Here is a 19,314-nt window from a genome sequence, read left to right on the forward strand (position 1 = left end):
TCCAAAAGGCATGCTCTAGCCAAATATAATACACTGTCCCTGCCAAATCTGTTCTTGAGTGTCATGTCAGTTTTATCCCCAAACTCTCAGGGGTTTTAGGAGCAGCTAAAACAAGCTGAGTTCCACACTATTGCCCCTTCTGGTCCCGTCTCCTCTGGCACCTGTATATTCTTGGAGATCCCCCTCACCGCAAGCCTTCCCATGTCGAGTGGACACCCCGTCTTTGCATGCTGCTGCCAACACGACCTGCTCCTGTCGCCAAATAAGCATCTCCTTCACAGGCCACTGCTCCATGGCAGCTGCCACCCCTGCTCTACAAACACCCGCACCCGCTTGCTTTTCTCCACAAACACCCGCACCCGCTTGCTTTTCTCCACAAACACCCGCACCCGCTTGCTTTTCTCGAAACCCTTTAGGGGAGGCCGGGCTGGAATCCCCTCGGAGCGCACGTCCTGGCAAGGGGACATTTCCGACACCTCGCCGCCGAGAGAGCGGGTTTCCCCCGGGCCGTCCCCTGGGCTGCGGCGGCGGCCGGCGCTGGGACCGCCGGCATGTCCCCGCCGCCAGGGCTGGGCGCACTGGGCGCTGTGGGGCGGTCGCGCCTCCCGTGGAAATCCCGGAGCCTCCAGCTCCGCCTCTACGCGTGTCCGTGGGCTGGGGCCGGGCGGGGGAGCAGCCCCGGCCGCCGCCGCCGCCCCGCCCCGCCATGCCGCAGCCGTAGGCAGCCCGCGGCCGCTCCTAGCCCTCGGCCTCCGCGGCCTCCGGGCGGCGGCAGCGGCGGGCCCGGCCCGGCTCTGCCCGATGGGCAGCCTGCTGAGCGGGGTCAGCTTCAAGGAGCCCACCACGGTGGAGGACTGCGACTCCACCTGGGAGACCGACTCGGAGCCTGAAGCGGCGGCGGAGCCCGGCGGGGAGCCGCGGCGGCAGGAGGGGGTGTGCACTGCCGCGGGAGGCGGGGAAGAGCCGGCCCAGCCGCCCGCCGCAGACTGCCGGCCCCAGGAGCCCCCGCCGCCCCCGTCCCCGCCGCCGGAGGAAGGGGAGCGGGCAGAGGCGGACGCCAACAGCCCCGAGCAGGTACCGCCAGCGCCGGGCGCGACCCCGCCTCGCCTCGCCCTGCCCGGCGGGCCCCGAGGCCGGACCGCGGCGGGCCGGGGAAGGCCGGGCGTGGGGCGGCACTTGCAGCCGGTGTCTCTGCCCTGCGGAGCCGGGCCGGGCCAGGCGATCCTGCCTCCGCTCCCCGGAGCCCAGCCGAGCCCCTCGGGCTGGGGCAGCCCCGCTGCCTGCCGCCTTCCCCGCTTTGCGGGCCGGGGCGGGGGGACCTTCCCGGGCGTGAGGAGCGGGTTGTGGTCAGCCGGCGCTGCAGATAAGTAGAAACGAGCCGGTTTCTCTCCCTCCCCCCGCCCCCCATCATTACGGTAACCCGCTCTCGGCAGAAAATCGAGGCCTTGGAGCCGTTGTCAGCCCCGCTGCTGCTGTTTCGCGGGGAGGTTCTGTTTTAAATTAAACCCGGTCTTGAACTTGGCCTCGTAATTAAATGGGTTAAAAAAAATAAATAGGTATCTGCGTGTCGGGTGGTGCGTGGCAAGGGGTTTGTGACTCCTCGGCGGGTCCGAGGTGAGGAATTGTCAGAGCAAGTTTCTGTCTTTTTAAGAGCCTTTGAAAATGCCGACCCTAAAGAAATAAAGGGTTGCTTTGCCAGTAATTTTGTTGGAGTTAGAATTGAATATAGGGTGGACCAGCTGGGTCTTATTTTTTGCAGCCTGTTAGATGTATTACGTTTATGTTTGCTTCAAAAACCGTGCAAAATTAAATAAGCATAAGCATTTTTCTCTTTTCTGCTTGATACATGGCGATAGTAATGCCTGGTAACCGAGTGTCAACGGGTGTTGCTTTTTCGAGGGAGCACGCTTTGCCTGTAGGTATGGTCAAAGCTGGTCTTGCAAAAGGAATAATGAAAACAGATGCTTGTTTGTTATTAATGTGCCACTGATAAGCAATGGACTGGGTAATGATAAAGGCAAATGTCCAGTGCAGTCACAGGGAACTTCCCTTTTTAGGCTTGACTTTAACCTATTACATGTGTATCGCAAGGAGTGGAATGAATTTTTTTTTTTTTTTCTCATTTGGCCTTTGGTTTTAGTGTAGAGACTCATTTTATGAGACTGAAGAATACAAAGGTCTTTGCTGCAGTATGGTCATAAAGAAATCACAACGAAAATAAAGTTGTTGGTAACAAGTTGAAGTCTCTGTACACTAAAGCTTCATTTTCTGTTGTTCCTCAATGCGTGCAGCTTTTTCAAGTGTTCTCTGAAGTCAGTGGGATTATTTCCATTGACCTTGATGGGCTCTGGTTGTTTCAGGTCACAGCTTCCAAACAGCTGGGGGCCAGTACAAGTTCTCGTACATAGGTATTTTCTCTAAGCAGGTTTCTGTTTTGGGGTTTAGTGGTGCTTATTACTAGGCTTTAAATTTAAGTTCTGAGAAACAAATAGTAGAAAATGGTTCAAGAAGGTGTTACGACTGCAATTTAGCTTGTCCATGACTGCTCATTTTCTTCCCCCGGATGCAATGATAGCAATTAAGTCAATGTACACATGACAAATAGTCCTTGCAAATAGTATGATTTCCTATTCAAAATTAGTAGTGTCTCTGCATTTTCATGTTCAGTTACTTCTTTCATCTTGTCCTAGCACTTGCTAGATTACTTTGAAGTCTTGCATTTGGAAATGACAATCAACCTGTTGATTTAAATCAAATTCAGTCTCGTTGGAAGGATATTTCATAGTCTTGCTTTTGTATTTTATTTTACTTTTTAATTTAGGTTTAAGGTGTGTGGTGTTAAGTATTCAGCAGGGAGATTTTCAGCATTTGACCAAACAGTAGGCAAATACATGCACTGCTGTATGCTTACAGTGCTGAAATCCATCATGAAAAATAATTATTTTAATATTACACAAATTCACTATTTGGTGTGTTTGTGTATGGTTGTTATCTACTTTCTAACTGTTTCAGAGTGGTGATGGAACTGAGCTGACAGCCAAGCCAAAGAGAAGCTTCTACGCAGCAAGAGATTTATACAAGTACCGACACCAGTATCCAGTAAGAATACTTTATGGTTTAAAATTGCCTTTTTAGTAGAAGAGAGCACACAACCCAAGCGTTCCTAAACCTTTATGGTGCCTAATAAATATGAGAAATGAGAAGACTCAAAAAGCTGATGCAGAGGCCCAACATCTGTCAGTGGGAGAGGAATGAAATTAGTGCAGTGTCTTTTCATCCTGGGTGTACATGCAAACACATGAGGTGTTGTCATGGTTTAACCCCAGCCAACAACAAGGACCATGCAGCTGCTCGCTCACTCCCCCTTCCTCCCCAGAAGGGTAGGGAAAAGAGGGAGAAAAGGAAGGGAAAGACAAAAAAACCCCAAACTTGTGGGTTGAGATGAAGACAGTTTAGTGGAACAGTAATGGAAAAGGAAAATAATAATAATGGTAAAAGAATGTACGAGATGTGCATCACTCACCACTTGGTGAATTGGTTGCCCAGCGTGACCGAAGCAGAGACTGCGGATCCCTGCTCCTCAGCCCGCCCCCATTTATATATGGGCATGATGTCTATGGTATAGAATATTCCATCGGCCATTCCATTGTTCTGTCTAGGCTCCTTCTCAGCTTCTATGGGAAACTGAAAAAAGTCCTTGAATGGTATAAACATTGCCTAGCAACAACTAAAACAATATGTGTTATTGACATTGTTTTCATACCGAATCTAAAACATAGCATCACTAGAAAGAAAACTTAACTCTATCCCAGCTGAAACCAGGACAGATGTGTAAGTCTGGGAACAGCGGGAGGAGCTAAAGAAGGCTTGTGCTTTGAACACTGAAGATGGCAGCTAATAGAGTTTGGGCTTGTTATTATTTGCATCTTGGAAGTTCCTTGAGACCGAAGTCAAGGTGCTGCTAGTCTTGCTGTTCTGACCTCTGCCTCAGTAGGAGAAGGTACTAACGATAAGGAACTTGCAGATCCTTAAACTGAATCTTTAAGCACATGAGTAATTCTAAGGAATTCCCAGTTTTCATAAACTTCTGAAATTTTTTTGTCCTTAAATTATTCAGAGAGCACCGTATCACTTCCTGGATAGTCTTGATAGGTTTTTGTAGACTAATAATGTCCCGTTTCCTTTCTTTCAGCAGAACTTTAAAGATCTTCGATATCAAAATGACTTGTGTAATCTCCGCTTTTACAAAAATAAAATCCCTTTTAAACCTGATGGTGAGTAGTCTGTGGCAATAATAGTGATAACCAAAGAATGCTCACTAATAATAGTAACAAAGTGAAACTGTAGCCATAACTGCGGTGCTGACAAATTAAAGGTGTTTAGTTATATACTGTGCGACTTGAACCTCCCATGTTGGACTAACATGTTGATAACATGGGAGCAGGTTATGCTTAAACCAGAGTTCGCTTTCGCTCCAGGGAGGTGGTGCTTTTCTCATGCGTTTTCAGCATGATGTGATACAGGGTGTTGTTTTTACAAGTGGCACTGCCTCTTATTAAACAAAGATAAAGTTGCTCCACTGTGCTGCACAAACTCTTGCTGCCTGACTAGGAGTGGCAGGGATATGGGTGTTATCCCTAGTGCTATGTAAGGGAAAAAGAATGTGTTGTAACCACCTCGTGTGATTATTATAATAACAATAATGAAATCATTTCTCAAAGTCCCTAATGGTTCTGGTAGAGGAGCAGGAACCTCTTATGCAAGGCTCTGCACAAACACAAGATGAGCTGAGCAAGGACAGACCCTGCTCTGAGAGTTTGCAAGCAAAGTATGAGAGACAAGAGAGTAGCAGACAGATGGGGAAGCAGAAGGAGGCCAATAAACCAGTCTTGGTTAGAATGGTAGACAGGAATCTTGGCACATGAGAGCTTAGCCACTGGCACAAAAAATTTTGCAGGCCAAAAATAAGCTTTTGAGAGTTTTGAAAGAATGATGAGGAGGTTACTTTGAAGGTATTTGCGGAAAGATCCCCTCAGCATGAGAGCAGCTTGAGAGGAAGCACCAAAGTGCACATTGGAGTACAGAAGTGAGATGTGGAGCCTGCCATGGAGGCAGGATCCTGTCGGAGGCAGGATCAGTCTCATAGGAACAAATGGGTTCTGATAAGGTAGGAAGGGACAGGTCACAAAAGGCTTTGGAAGTGAAGGCGGATAGTTTTTGTCTGATGTTACAGAAAAGGGCTTCACAATGGAAGAATGCAAAAGTGGAAAAAAAAAAAAGGCAATATAAAAAAAGCTGCAGTCTAGAAACACGATCTTACCAGCAGCATTCAAGGTAGATAGATACAAGTGTGACAAGAGGGCACTTCTCAAAGTCAGGAAAAAGGATGTTGAGATGCAAAATGACAAAGTTCTGATAGGAAGCTGGATGGGAAGAAATGTTATATAGAAGGACATAAACTTGTACATGCAAGGCTGAATGTGAGAGTTGTTTATAGGCAAGATAGTAATAATATCCTTAGCAAGTGAGAAAACAAGTCAGGTTATGTGAAAGAAAGATACGACCATTGTTTTAATCATCTTGAACTTTATCTTGAGATGCTGAAGACTGTGTTTTTAGCTTGACTGGAAGAAGAGTTAGATCTGTGAATTACCAGTACAGAGGTAGCAAATTCAGGAGACGTTACACAGAGAACAGATACAGAAAGAAAGAGAAGGGCACTGAGGTCCGTGTGAACCTGAGGACCACCTGAAACTGAAAGCCAGAATAGGTTGGGGGGGGAAGGGGAAGGATCCTTTAAGGTGTAAAATGAAGGAGCAGTTCAAGACGGTTAGCCACAAGAAGAGATAGTCATGAAAACCAGAGGAGGGCTTCCCTCCTAAAATATGTAAAGAATAAAATTTCTCCTAATATTTTTGGAGCAGACCACAGTTGGTAGTGTCAAAGGTGGCTGATAGGCCACGGAGGCGGAAGTGTTGATGGGTGTGAGCTCTGGTTATGTAGACGTTTTTATTGAGAATGGGAAAGAGCAGCCACCACCGTGACCTAAGTCTGTAGATCTGTGAGAGTGTTCAGAGGGAGTCAAAGCTCCCACCTTAGGGACTGGATACTGGGGAATGTTATTAAAAAGACATTTCTAGCGCAATACTGGTTCTGAAGTTTAATTCCATGACCTACAGATTTAGCTTGTGGTTCTGACTCATTCTGACTTCCCTGGAATTGAGCAGCAAGTTTTCCAGTATCTGGAATGTAGGTTGGATACAGTGCGGTGGTGGCAGGAGGTCCTCTTTGCAGGGTCCTTTTCCAACCTTGTCTGCACTGGAAACCCCACGTTCTTAGCAGCCCCTTTGACTGGCTGCTTTCTCCATTTCTTGAAGAAAAGTACGAAATGAGTTCTCCTTTGTCATTGAGACCCCAGTGGAAATTTTCACTGGGGGGAAGAAGAGAGGTCTCAAATGTATAATAGGAGACTATCTACACCCAAGGCTCTGGTCACTCCTGTGCTACTTGACTTTGGGAGACACCGTGTGGCAGTGGTAAAACTGTTGTTGGTTTCAGAGTAGAAACAGGCTAACATTGATTGTTCATTCATGGAAAGAGACTGTACAGGGTTTGGAACAAAGAACATCCTTTTGTGTACTTTGCGTATTTGTGCAGTGCCTGGAAAAGTGCCCTCGCCCATCACTGAATTGCCTGAATGCTGTCTCAGTGCGAAGAATGATTAATTTTCTTTTACATGTACTTCGTCCTCTTTTTCTATCACTGTGTCTTTCCAAGAGGAACTGACTGAAGTCCACAACTGTTTTGAGGCCACTGAAAGCTGAAATTCTTATTTGTTGAGAAAGGCCTGAGAACCCCAGGTCAAACTCATAGCAATAGCAGCAGGACTCTCGGCCACAGCTAATTGCGAAAGATTTCCCAATTGTAATGTTATTTGCAGCTGGAGAGATTCCTGGAATGGGAGATTTCTTAGAGAGTTGAGGCTTTGTTCTACTAAGATTATATATGTATACATGCAGAGTTTTGTCATCTTAAAGCGAGGACAGGTGATTCACGATGCAATATTTTATGTGAGCGGTTTGCTAATTACCAGTCAGTGTGGTAAAGGGATCTAGGACATGAGAACTTTTGAGGAAGTATATTTTACAGAGGTTATTGTCACATACTCTCTGCTGGTAAGGAACTTGGTATAAGCCACTTGTTTTGTTTATATTGAAATTTGATAAATCTGTAATTAAGTTTTAGTACCTAAATTAATTTTACATCAAAATGAATTTATTATGGCTGTAATAGACCTTATTTCACATCCTATGTGCAAGGGAGTTCAAGTATTTATTCTATCACTATGTTAACATGGCATGTACTTTATGTGTATGGATGCTGGTTTTGGTGGCTCCCTAACAGTTTTCAAATTATTTTTATGCAGGGGTTTATATTGAAGAAGTCCTAAATAAATGGAAAGGAGACTATGAAAAACTGGAACATAACCACACTTACATACAGTGGTTGGTCACTTATTACCTATTTCTGTTTCAAAACATTATTTTGATTAAGTGTTCATATACTGTGAGCCATAATGTGCTTTTTCTTTTAACAGGCTTTTCCCACTGAGGGAACAAGGTCTGAACTTCTATGCTAAAGAATTAACTACATATGAAATTGAGGTAACACAAATTGAGCTCAATACAAACCATGACATTGATTTTGATACATAACTACTTTTTGTTATGTAGAGTTGTTTTATACAATGCAGAAGTACTCGCTCTAGTGCCACTTAGAATTTTGGATGTATTCTTTGTTTATTAGGAATTCAAGAAAACAAAAGAAGCAATTAGAAGGTTCCTTTTGGCTTACAAAATGATGTTGGAGTTTTTTGGAATAAAACTAATTGATAAAACTGGAAACGTAGCACGAGCTGCTAACTGGCAAGAAAGATTTCAACATTTGAATGAGTAAGTAATGACATGCACTCCACTCTCTGGAATTGCCACAAAATCTCTTTAGCCTTTTGTTTTCTAGAGAAAGGGAAGATACATTTTCCAAAGATTGCCAGGAAAAAGAAATAGTCAGTGCCTGGTTTGTGCCTGTATGTGTGTGTTTCTCCTTCCCCTTTTTTTTGGTTGTGCTTCTCGCCTGTTACCAGTCTAACTGACATCATTGAATTCCCTGAAAGTACAACTTCAGATGGTGCTGAAGAAGATCACAGTTCCAAATTAGATTGTTTGTCATGCTACTGAGTGCATTTTCACCTGATCCCAAAGTGCTGCTTCTCACTTGGAAAGAGAGAGTGGCTTATCTTTGTATTCACATTTCTTTTTGAGAAAAATCAAATTCTCCACACCTGTATGGAAGCTAAATAGTAAGATTTCACTACATCCTCAAAACATGAAATATTATGTATTTAATACTTTTTAATTGCAGTGCTTAACTGGAGAGGTTTAGACACTCATTAAGTCAAACTGTAGCCCAACTTTCAGCAAATTGCATCTATTGCTTTTTGTCAGCATTGTGTAGAGCGTAAGTTTGCACTGAATTTTGTCCCATGTGGATTAATTGTATCAAAATCTCTTTTCAAATCTTATGATCGCTTTTGTAATACCTCTGATCTTAGAGGTGAAGATTGTTTTCTTGCAGTATTTTGTTCTCCTGTCCAAATGGAAGCTTGTAGATATAATTTCTGATGGATAATTGTGGGTGAATAATGGGAATAATTTGTTATTAATTTTACTTAAATATTCTATGAGCCAGTATGGGTGTGGGCTCAGACTCAGGCCACAGATAAAACAGGGTTTCAGGAAGCCCAAATGTTATGCACTGCACACTTTTACACTGTAATTCCTATATTCTCACCAGTCAGGAGTTAACACAGTTCTAAGTCAGGAATTGCGACTCTTTTTACCTACCTTTAGCCATGTAAAATTTGGGCATTTAAATTTTACTGTTTACTTAGGTGTACTTTATGAGGGAAAGAGCTCTTCACAAGCACTTCCAGAAGACAGTTTGTTCCATTTATCTTAGGCGCTTCTTACGACCGTGGGACTTGCTCTCCAGAGGTGCCTGTTTTTTTTCCCAGCACCGAGTGTATCAGAAGTGTAGGTAGCGAGTCTAGACTGGAGACCCAGCTTTTAAATAGCTAAAGTGAAGTTTCATGAATCCTGTTCTGTATCTGTATTACTGCAATACACCACAAAACCCCATATTTTATAAAGTTGACTGGGTTTTCTCCTCAGAAAGAATACATACAACAGAAGGAATGAAAATCAGTATACGCTTTGATTTTTATTTATTTTTCAGCCTGTTGCCTCAGTGCATTTTACACACACTAATTTTCACTCACAACATCCTAGCAAAGGAGGTGCTAACAAGCTTTAGCAGCTGTGAGAAATGAAAGTACAGGAAGCCTGAAGTACACACCTGGAGTGATAAAAAGGAGTGAGGAGTTGCAGTTCCAGTTCTGTATCTGTAAGGTGGTTTTTGTTTCTGATTCAATGGAATTTTTTCACCCTTTTCTTCTAAAGGTCTCAGCACAACTACTTGAGAATCACTCGAATTCTGAAAAGTCTTGGTGAGCTTGGATATGAGAGTTTCAAATCTCCCCTGGTAAAATTTATTCTCCATGAAGCTCTCGTGGAAGATACCATTCCCAACATTAAGCAAAGTGCTCTAGAATATTTTGTGTATACTATTAGAGACCGAAGAGAAAGGAGGAAACTCCTGAGATTTGCCCAGCAACATTATATGCCCTCAGAGCATTTTATCTGGGGACCCCCAAGAAAACAGAAGTCAGATGGAAGCAAAACAAATAAAAAGCCAGCATCTCCAATTTCTATTCACAATAGTTTTACTTCTAAGCATAAGAAACCAAAAGAGCCTAAGAATACATCGGCAATCGGAAGCTCAGCTGGTAAAACAACTGAAGAAAGGAAGGTAGAACTCGCAAAAAATGGGGAAGAACATGACGAGGATGAACAAGAAATGAACTGTGATGCTGTTAGGCAGAACAGCAGCGAAAAGCACAGTGATACTGATACCGGTCAGCTTTCAAAATCAGAAGAAATTCATGATACTTCAGATGGAAAGGACGACGCCTCTCATGCCAAAAACGGTGGTGAAAACCTGATCCATGACTGTGGAAATCACCCCGGCACTATAGAGAAAGATCCATGTGACACTGAGAATTCTTCAAATAACGCGTCGGCAGATCTACAAGATAACCTTGATAAGGATACGCTTTCAGGGGGGACCACCACAAAAAACAAGGATGAGCTCAGATCATGAGTCTGAGGTTAATGATCATTATGTTTCGTATGGAATGAAGCAAATTATTCATTGTTCCTTCATTTTGGTTGAAATTTCCATCTAGTGTAATATAAAATGTTCATGAGACTATGCTTGTTGCAAGTGCATCAGATCAGGCTTCTGTTAGGTTAATGAATTTTATTTTTTTCAACCTCAGTTTATCAGCAGTCAGCCAGGTGTGGCTCTTTAAAACAATCATGTATATTCAAAGCAAAGACATTTATTATCTTTTCCAGACAGATTGCATAGAAAAGCTTATCTATTTTTTTGCCATTAAATTCATCCAGTATTTTTTTCTTTAAAAAAAAAAAAAAAAGCATAACTTACTAGAAAGCCTTGGAACATCCGAATTTTTAAGTTTCTTTTAATATGCTTTAAGTGTTGATCTCCTTTTATGAAATGACTAGAAATTATTTTAAGAGCACAGTTTTTTCCCTAGTGGGTATATTTTTTAGGAACTCTGTTCATGTTTAACGGCGGTATTTGCACAGCATCTTTTATCTTAGATTAGCATCCTTGGTGGAGACACATAGTAACATACCAAAATGTCCTATGCAGCTGGGTATCCTTGGACATTGAATAAAAGTTTGACTTACAATGAAACTGTATCGACAGCTTTCGGGTACAAGGGAAGTTGCACTTTAGGCTCCTTTTAGTCCCTGTTAAGTTCTCCCTTCTCTTGCCTCATTTGTTACTACTACTAATTTGTGGGGAGGGATCTCTTTGATGACTCGATGTGGTCTCAGTGTGAAAACTCTCTGCTGATCAGCTGTAATAAAACAATTCCCCCAGCTGGGTTCAGCTCCTGGAAAGCCTCTGGACAGCTGAAAAGCAGCGTCTTCACCACAAAGCACTGCTTAGTCATCAAAGCCATCAGAGAAAATGTCACCAGGCACGTCCAGCCGGATCTTAGCTGAACTTGGGCAGTTTTGGGTGAAGTCTGCACAATGCTGAGTGCCCTGTTGCTGGTCTGGGAGAGGAAGGCCGTCCTGATGCTTCCTTCCAGCTGTCCATTTCCTCTCTTTGCTCTCTATCAGAGGTCTTTCACAATTTAATGCTATTTTGCTCATGGGCTGAAACCTGGGGCAGGCCAGTCTGCCGGCTTAGCTGGAACCCAGCAGGTAGGAATTTCCCAAATAAGATCTTTCCCAGCTTTCTTCACTGAAGGACTGTCTGCTTTTCCTGAATAGCCTCCTCTGCCTTCATGCCATTCGGTCAAACAAGATAGTACTCAGCAAGTTAATTGTGTAGAATATGAATTAAAAAATAATGCAGGTAGAACTCACACTTTCTACGGTCCTAAAATAGTCTAAAACTTCTGTATGTATTTTCTATTTAAAAGTGTATATATTATCCACTGCCTTTAATGTATTTTTGATGAAATGTTACGAGACAAGTGACTGACTGCAGTTTGAGTGTCAGAGTGCTACAGGACTTCATTCAAGTCTTATAACTCAAAATGACAAAGTCTTCAGGGGTTTCAGAGCATAGACAACATGTCTTCTATTTTTCTGTTTCATTAATTCCCATCCTCGTAGTGCATCCTCCGTTGCTTTCGCCAGGTAGCGCTCTTTCTTGGGATTGAATAGAGTGGTAGTTAGAGATCTTAGTACCCGTGGACCAAAGATTAGGCTCTTTCCATCCTAAAGAGGCAGGGAAGAAGGAATATGTATTCCTCCTCCTCCTGTGTTGACTTGTAAGGAAAGGAGCATATGTACATGGATTTTTTTAAGGGTAACCCAGATTGGTCAAGGAGGTATTAAGTCTGTCTGAGCAGAAGAGCCCCAGAGAACTCCTCCCGCAGCCCCCGCCTCTTTCAAGCGGGAAAGATGCTGAGGAGCCTTTTATGATGCCCTGGATTTGAACTAGGATCCCCTTGTCTGTGTTTGCCTCTCACCTTCAGAGCAGAAGGGGACAGGAAACCCTGAGACGAAATTGGTCAGTGTAGGTAAGGACTCTGACCCCATGTGTATGCACAGGGAAGACAACTTTACGTGCTGCCTGTGACTTTTGAAATCTTGAGTGCCTCACCGTGCCAACTTAATAGTGTTGTTTTTACATAGTTATTTCTTGAATGGCATAGGGAAAATTTATACCCTGTGTATGAGGAATATAACTATAAGGTAGGTAAATTGTACAGAGCCTTCGATTTATGGACTTTAGTATTAAGGTTAAACACTTCAAAAAAAAAAAAAGCATAGTGTTCAATTGACATAGGGATGCTGGGGGTGTTATTATATTTATACTGTAATTTGATTGAACATCAGCGACCTCAGGAGATCTTTATCTACTGAACAAAAAAAAAAGGGAAATCTTGCTGTAATTTTAAACCAGAAAGCTCTTGGGATGTCCAAAAGATTTCTCTGCAGTACGGTATTCTGTTACTGTGACACCGCTTTCACCTATACATGCTTGCTGGTTCTCCACTTTTAATTAAGTACTTAATGTACTTTTAATCTGACAGAGTTGTCTGCATTAAGGGCCCAGTGTTATCTGAAAATATAGTCAAGAACTTTGCGTCTCATATCCTTATTAACTCTGCAATTTTTTATTTTTTCTTTTAAATCTGCAACTCAGTATATTTCTATCGGTTTTCGTAGAAGTGAGAAGAGTAGTGGCATACCAATTGCCTACAAAGAACTATAGGGATTAGGTAAGTGAGGTTTTTTGTGTCAGGTGGGCTCCTGCGCTCTCTAATCTTTTGTCTTACAGCTTTGTCAACAGAATTACTCCCCTGGGACACTTCAGCTTTAACTAACAAATTCTGCTCTATGTAAATTGTGATGGTTTATCGTTCTTTTCATGGAGGGAGTTGTTTCTTCTGATCTTGCAAGTGCTTAAAAGAAGGATTCATTGCCGGACAATCGTGCAGTGTAGCATCCCATTGAGATTTGTGAGGATCGACTGGGTGCACTGTATGCGTTTCATTCCAGAATCATGGCCTTAGCAACAGAAGCACCCTCTGCTTGAAGCTTCTAAGTACTGGCTCTCAGGTTTACAGTACAATGTATGTTGAAATGATTATATTCTCATAAATGTCAGTAGTTAGTTAGTTAACCATTACTTCAGAAACTGCGGATGTGTAAAAAAAGTCAGGATGTTTGCTCACTGGTAAATGTGGTTTTGTCTCGCTATGCGCTTCAGTGTTCAGGGGTTTCTGTGTACTTACTACAATAATGTATTTTGGCCCAGTATTTTACAAGAATCTGAGCTATTCATTTATTAATTGAACAGAACCTCACACGCAGGGGTTCTTCCCTAATAAGTACATCTGAGTAGCCTCTGGTTCTGTGAAGTGGGAGTAGTGTGTACATAGACACAGCTATAAATTTGATTTTAAGTGTCCTATGGTGAGGGGATACGAATGCACAACTCGACAAAATGTTACTGAGTACACACACACGCGTGAAGGCAATGGCACAAATCGTGCAGAAATGCAGCACTTTAAGATCAGTTACAGCTCTGTGCCCTACTGTCCAGGATGGGACTGTGCCTCGGTACCTGATACTGTGTTGGCGTGGAGACTGAAAGCTCAGGTACATGAGGTGTGCACCACAGACCATCCAGATAAGAAGAGCAGTTTCGCGTGTGGACGTATCTAGGGGCAGAACTGAGTTCTTTGGTGTCCATATTGCTCCTATTTAAAGGCATGCTCCTGAAGGATGCTAAAAATATTTGCAATAAGCCTTTGAGAGCTGTTCCCTGCCTTGGCCAACTCCTCAGTTTTCTGCTCTAAGATTGCAGCAGTCTGGTGTATTTGGTATTTGTATAGTCATAGTTGATATTTCGCGTGATCTAGTGTAAGCCTCCTTAAATTGTTCCAGGATAATTCTAATAATCTGCAGTTGCATATACCTGTGCTATAACCAGGAAGTTTACAGGCCTTAGAAGCTTTCTGTAATTTTGATGGATGCTCCAGTAAGGTAAGTGAAGGGAGATTTACTAGATTGAAATGGAAAACAGCTCTTGCTTGTTTTTTAAATAAAATGTATGTATTAATTGAAATTTAATTTTAAATGAAAGAATATTTAATTGAAAATTATTTTTTTTTGCACCTTTCTTTTCCTGGCAGTTGTGATGGTACTAATCACAAATTATACTAAGGTATCTATGTTTAAGTGAATATGTAACGCTTATTACAGCATACTTCTACAGGTAGCATATAATTGAATTTCCATGACAAAAGCTGTATTTATGAAAAAGACGCAAGTATGTGAAGTAAGTTTTGCCATTAATAAAAGTGTGAAAATATCGTGCTAATGATGTACATTGTCCTAAGAACTACCAGTGTGGATCAGAACCAAAGATGTGTCTAGCCTTCTGTCTTGCCTCCAGCAGTGGCTACCAACAGATGGTGTGAAACAAAGGACAGATAAGGTAACCACGTTTTTCCATTTTTGAACTCATGGTTCCTCTCAGCCTCCACAATCCTTTGTTTTGTGTGGAAAAAGTAATCTCTTGTTTGTCTCAGATCTGTTTATTCAGGAATTGCTAGTGCGTTTGAACAGAGTTACTGAAAGCACTGCAAGATGAACAGTAATCCACTTCAAGTCAGTTTTTAAAAGCTGTGGGAATTTCTAATGATAGAATACCTGCTTAGGCAGGTCCCCTGTTTCTGTCCTTAGGCGTATGATGTCTGCTTAGGCAGAAAACCTGTCCTATGTTGATGACAATATTATCTTACCTGTCCCTTCTGAATAATTTTTTACACATAAATCCTTTTGTATGAAGTATTAAAAGTCAGATTCAAACTGCAGAACAGACTTTTTGCCTTTTCTATCAGTGTAAAAGCAAGATCAGTCAAAAGCAAAACCTGTTCCTAGCCCGCATCTGAGTAAGGTACCTCTGGATTTGGAGACACCAGCATCAATGGGTGTAATGTTGTGATCACGTAGAAGGCGGAAATACTATCCGGGGTTTTCATAGTCCTCATTCCACATTTTGGTAACTTATTTTGATATGTATCCCCAGTTCCATTTGCGATTGGTAACTGCTCAAAAGGTGGTTTTGATGGCCATCGAAGCCTGAAAATGAAGGATGGGTCAAAAAGGCCTAAGCATGGACAATCTGCCCTCCTTTCATGTCACAGTCAACACCATCAATTCACTACTAACAGGGATTTAGGTGCAGTTCTCCAAGGGGAATGTAAATTGTGTCTCAGTGCTCTGTATTGCCTATGAACTTTTCCTGAAAGCTGTGTTCCTTTTACAGCCCGTGTTCTTAAGTATGCTTACTTAAGACCATTGGGGAAAGCAAGAGTTTATTTTCAAGAATATATTTAATACATGCCATACCTAATGGACTCCTAAACTATAGTTCAAAAGCTGTAGAGATCAATTAAATAGAGACCTCCTGGGGTTTTACACTTATCACCTTTATATTTATTTTCAAAAGCATTAAACTGCTATAAAATAACAAATGTGAGACTTGGCAAATTGTTCTGAAAGAAGTCTCTTAGAAACTCAGCACTTTTTAATTCTACCATGCTTACAAGTCTAGTGGCATATTCATCAAATAAGGTTTATTGTGAAATATACTGAATGTATTTACTACTGTGACTAACTATGTGAAAATTATTGTTTTGCAGTAAAAAAGGTTATGGCACTTCTATTTTTGGTATCTGCTGAAGCATGTTTGCTAATCATTAGTTGGTCGTTTTTCTGTGTTTTAACCTATTCCATGGTTGTTTGCCCTTTAGATAGTTTGAGTTCAGCAACAGATGATTAGGTATAGTTTTGCACTGATTGATAAGATTTGGAAATATCTTAGACTTCATTGTTAAAATGTATTCTAAGAAAAAAATGGAGTAAAAAGAAAAAAACCAAACCCCAACAATTTTAACTTGCAAAATGGAACAGCTACATGTCAGTTTTTATGAATGGTTGGTCCTGCTCTCTTCTCTGTATTCCTTTGCAGTGTTTAATTACAGAATGCCGTGCATGTTTGGTAGTACCAATACCATATGTATGTGGTAGGAGTGGTAACCAGTTTCTGGATTTGTAATGCACTATAAAGATATATTTTATAATTCTGTAACTGTATGGCAGTGTTATGCCAAAAAAATTGTATAAACATAAAAAGCAATAGTTTATGTTGCTTACTGCTATATTTTAAATCGTTTGTAAAATGAAATACTTGGATTTCCTTTCAGGTAAATATATTTTTAATAACAGCAGCCAAAACCTCTAAACTAATAAAGCTTCTTCATTTAGCAGCATTGTTTTAGCAACATGTACAAATATCGTATAGCTCTAATAATGTGTAATTGCTGTTTGGCGCTTGTTTGTATAGTCTTCTGTAAATGTATTAATACTCAAAAGTAGGGCATTAAAGGCTCTGGTCCTCCTTTTTTGTTGTCAGTGGCAAACCCACCACGGATAGCAGAGGAACAAGGGAAGGCCCACAGTGAGCTTTACTCCAAGTTTGGGGTTCTGGTTTTGTTTTTTAATTTCAGAAAAATATATACCACGAAGACACTGTTAATGTTAAAAGGGTAAAATATCCATTAAGATCGTGCAGGCAGAAACCCTCCAGAGCAGTGCCAGCAACTGGCTACAGCTGCTTGGGCTTAGCAGGGAAACATTTAACCTGCTGGTTGTATTTATCCTGTGCTGAAGCTGTAGAATGGAGTGGCTTCAGCTCCTTTTCCCCCCAGTTTTGCCGTAAGCTGTTACTTGCACGGTAGGACTGCAGATTTATGTAGCTCTACAAAGGGCCCAGCAGGTTTGGAGAGGTTTTCCTGTTCTCACATGTGTCTTCTCAAAGTGAGAAGAAGCAGGCGCTCCTCACGCGGAAGGAAGGCTTCATATGTGGTTCGTGTCTCAAATGAAGCTTGGTGTTAACATGGCTGTGTTAACTTACTTCCATGTTGTCGGGTCTCCCAGGGATGGGGTTGAGCTGGTAGGCAATAACAAGATGTGTCTGTGTTTTGGTTTCCCCAAAAAATTCAGTTACAGCTCCCTGAGGTAACTGCAATGGTGCATCTGCTCCTGGGCAAAGACTGGCTGCAGGGCAGTTAGGTACCCTCTTCTGCCTTTGGAGGGTAAACTTCAGGGCTAAAGGGATGCATGGAGACAGTTAGATATGTTGCTGGCTGTTGTACCAGCAACTCCAGACTTTGAGCACGTCTGCAGTAAGCAGATCCTTCCTGTGTGACACTCATGGGTGCCAAAACTTCTGAAAAGTTTTCTTGGGGCTCATTACAAGGTTAAGAGCATAAACTGATATCCCAAATCTAGCTGTCCCTAGTTAAATTAAGACAAACCAGCTTCTGGTGGAGGTGGAACCAAGAGGGTGATAGGTCCAGCACCTGGTGATGGGACCAGCCTTGGCTGCTGCATCCCCCAGCCAAAGGGACAGGCACCCACTTAGGAACACAACATCTGTCAGTGCCCTTGGGTCAGTTGGGGAGCCAGCTGCTCTGTCACCACCTCCACAAAAATGTGATGCTGGATGGAAATATATGCATGTCTGTCAGGGCATACATTCACCTACTTTGCTTTTTTGGGGGGGGTAAAATCTAGGAAATTTTCAGGTGACGGGGCTTCTGCGCTGGTGGGAAGAGCAGACGGCAAGGAAGGACTGAGATGACAGCACTGTGTTTGTGCAAGGAGAGTTGGCAAGCACTTTTATTATGCATAGAGCGGTAGTGGAGATGTCTGAAATAAATCTAAACTACCTCTGTTGTTTAGGGAGTTAAACTGCAAGGTTTTGTTTTGATTTTGTTGTTTTGCTGTAATATTTTTCTAACAGAGCTGTGCCATAAAATTGGGATGAGAATATTTTATTTTGATATACGCGGGTGATCTTGAGCAGGGCCTAAAGTGTTTGTAACGATCACGTTAATTGCAAAAATGTGATTTACCTAACAAAACCTGGGAATAGTCATCTTAAAATTACATTTTAATGGATTTATTTTGCTTTGTTTGCCTGGGCTGGGTAATAAACTGGAAGACAAAATATTAAATATCTTCACTCCCTGGGGTCAAACAGGCCAAGTATTATCACTTCAAAGTTAAATGGGTAAGTGTGATTGAAGAGTATCTGCAGTTTAAAAATAATCCTCCAAAGAAGCGGCAAAAGCATCTACCAAAGTATTTTGTGACTAAATAAAGATCTGTAATGACACTGCTTTTTAAATGTTACCTTCACATATCTTCTGAGGTGGATTTCATTGTAGTCAAAACTGTAGTATGACTTTAGTGACTTGTTTGTACCCAATGTGAAAGTTGCACATGAGCTCCATGAAGCCTGTTCTTTAAAGCCTGGCTTTCTTCAGTGGGGGCAGGAAGAGTGGGTGTTTAGAAACATCAGAGTCCCTGGTTTTGTCCCCACCTTGGAAGGCTGTCACTCCTGGCTGGCCCAGAGAGCCAGCCAAGAAGAGTCTGGGATCAGGGTCGTAGCATGGCCCTGCTCCCACCTCTTCAAAGATCACAGAATGGTTGGGGTTGGAAGGGACCTTAAAGATCATCTAGTTCCAACCCCCTGCCCTGGGCAGGGACACCTCCCACTAGACCAGGCTGCTCAAAGCCCCATCCAGCCTGGCCTTGAACACCTCCAGGGATGCAGCATCCACAACTTCTCTGGGCAGCCTGTTCCAGTGTCTCACCATCCTCACAATAAAAAATTTCTTCCTTATATCCAAGCTAAACCTACCCTCTTTCAGTTTAAAACTGTTACCCTTCATCCTATCACTACACTCCCTGATAAAGAGTCCCTCCCCATCCTTCCTGTAGGCCCCCTTTAGGTACTGGAAGGCTGCTATAAGGTCTCCATGGAGCCTTCTCTTCTCCAGGCTGAACAACCCCAACTCAGCCTGTCCTCATAGATGCTGTAATCAAACGTGCTTGTTTCCCCAGAAGGAGATGAGCTGAAGATTTGACCTTCTCAGAGCTGGCCTGGGATCAGCCACACTCATGGCCGGGGTCCAGGGCTGGGCGAGGGCTTGTTCTGCCTCACTGCTGGGGTCTGGTTCCTGCAGTCTAACTTATGCACCTGGTGTGTTCATTGACCTTC

General features: G+C 42.6%; 1 protein-coding gene across 2 annotated transcripts; it reads left to right on the top strand.

Moving 5' to 3' along the window:
* The first annotated feature begins 682 nt into the window (after positions 1–682).
* On the top strand, positions 683–19,109 carry OGFRL1 (opioid growth factor receptor like 1). 2 transcript variants are annotated; one of them, XM_054194932.1, is made up of 7 exons: positions 683–1,074; positions 3,013–3,099; positions 4,193–4,274; positions 7,427–7,505; positions 7,598–7,664; positions 7,807–7,952; positions 9,519–19,109. In XM_054194932.1, exons 1-7 carry the CDS (start codon positions 802–804, stop codon positions 10,276–10,278), a joined length of 1,494 nt encoding a protein of 497 aa, XP_054050907.1. In that variant the 5' UTR covers positions 683–801; the 3' UTR covers positions 10,279–19,109. The 2 variants fall into 2 exon arrangements, with proteins under 2 accessions (XP_054050907.1, XP_054050908.1); XM_054194933.1 differs by having other exon boundaries at positions 4,196–4,274.
* The last annotated feature ends 205 nt before the right edge of the window (positions 19,110–19,314 follow it).

The sequence above is a fragment of the Rissa tridactyla genome, chromosome 3, assembly GCF_028500815.1.
Source record: "Rissa tridactyla isolate bRisTri1 chromosome 3, bRisTri1.patW.cur.20221130, whole genome shotgun sequence".
Taxonomy (NCBI): domain Eukaryota; kingdom Metazoa; phylum Chordata; class Aves; order Charadriiformes; family Laridae; genus Rissa; species Rissa tridactyla.

Bases quoted from the DNA above. Each gene is read 5' to 3' on its own strand.
- OGFRL1 (XM_054194932.1), top strand. From the start codon at position 802: ATGGGCAGCCTGCTGAGCGGGGTCAGCTTCAAGGAGCCCACCACGGTG. The intron at 4,275-7,426 runs GTGAGTAGTCTG...ATTTTTATGCAG, and splicing joins AATCCCTTTTAAACCTGATG to GGGTTTATATTGAAGAAGTC. The intron at 7,665-7,806 runs GTAACACAAATT...TTTGTTTATTAG, and splicing joins TAACTACATATGAAATTGAG to GAATTCAAGAAAACAAAAGA.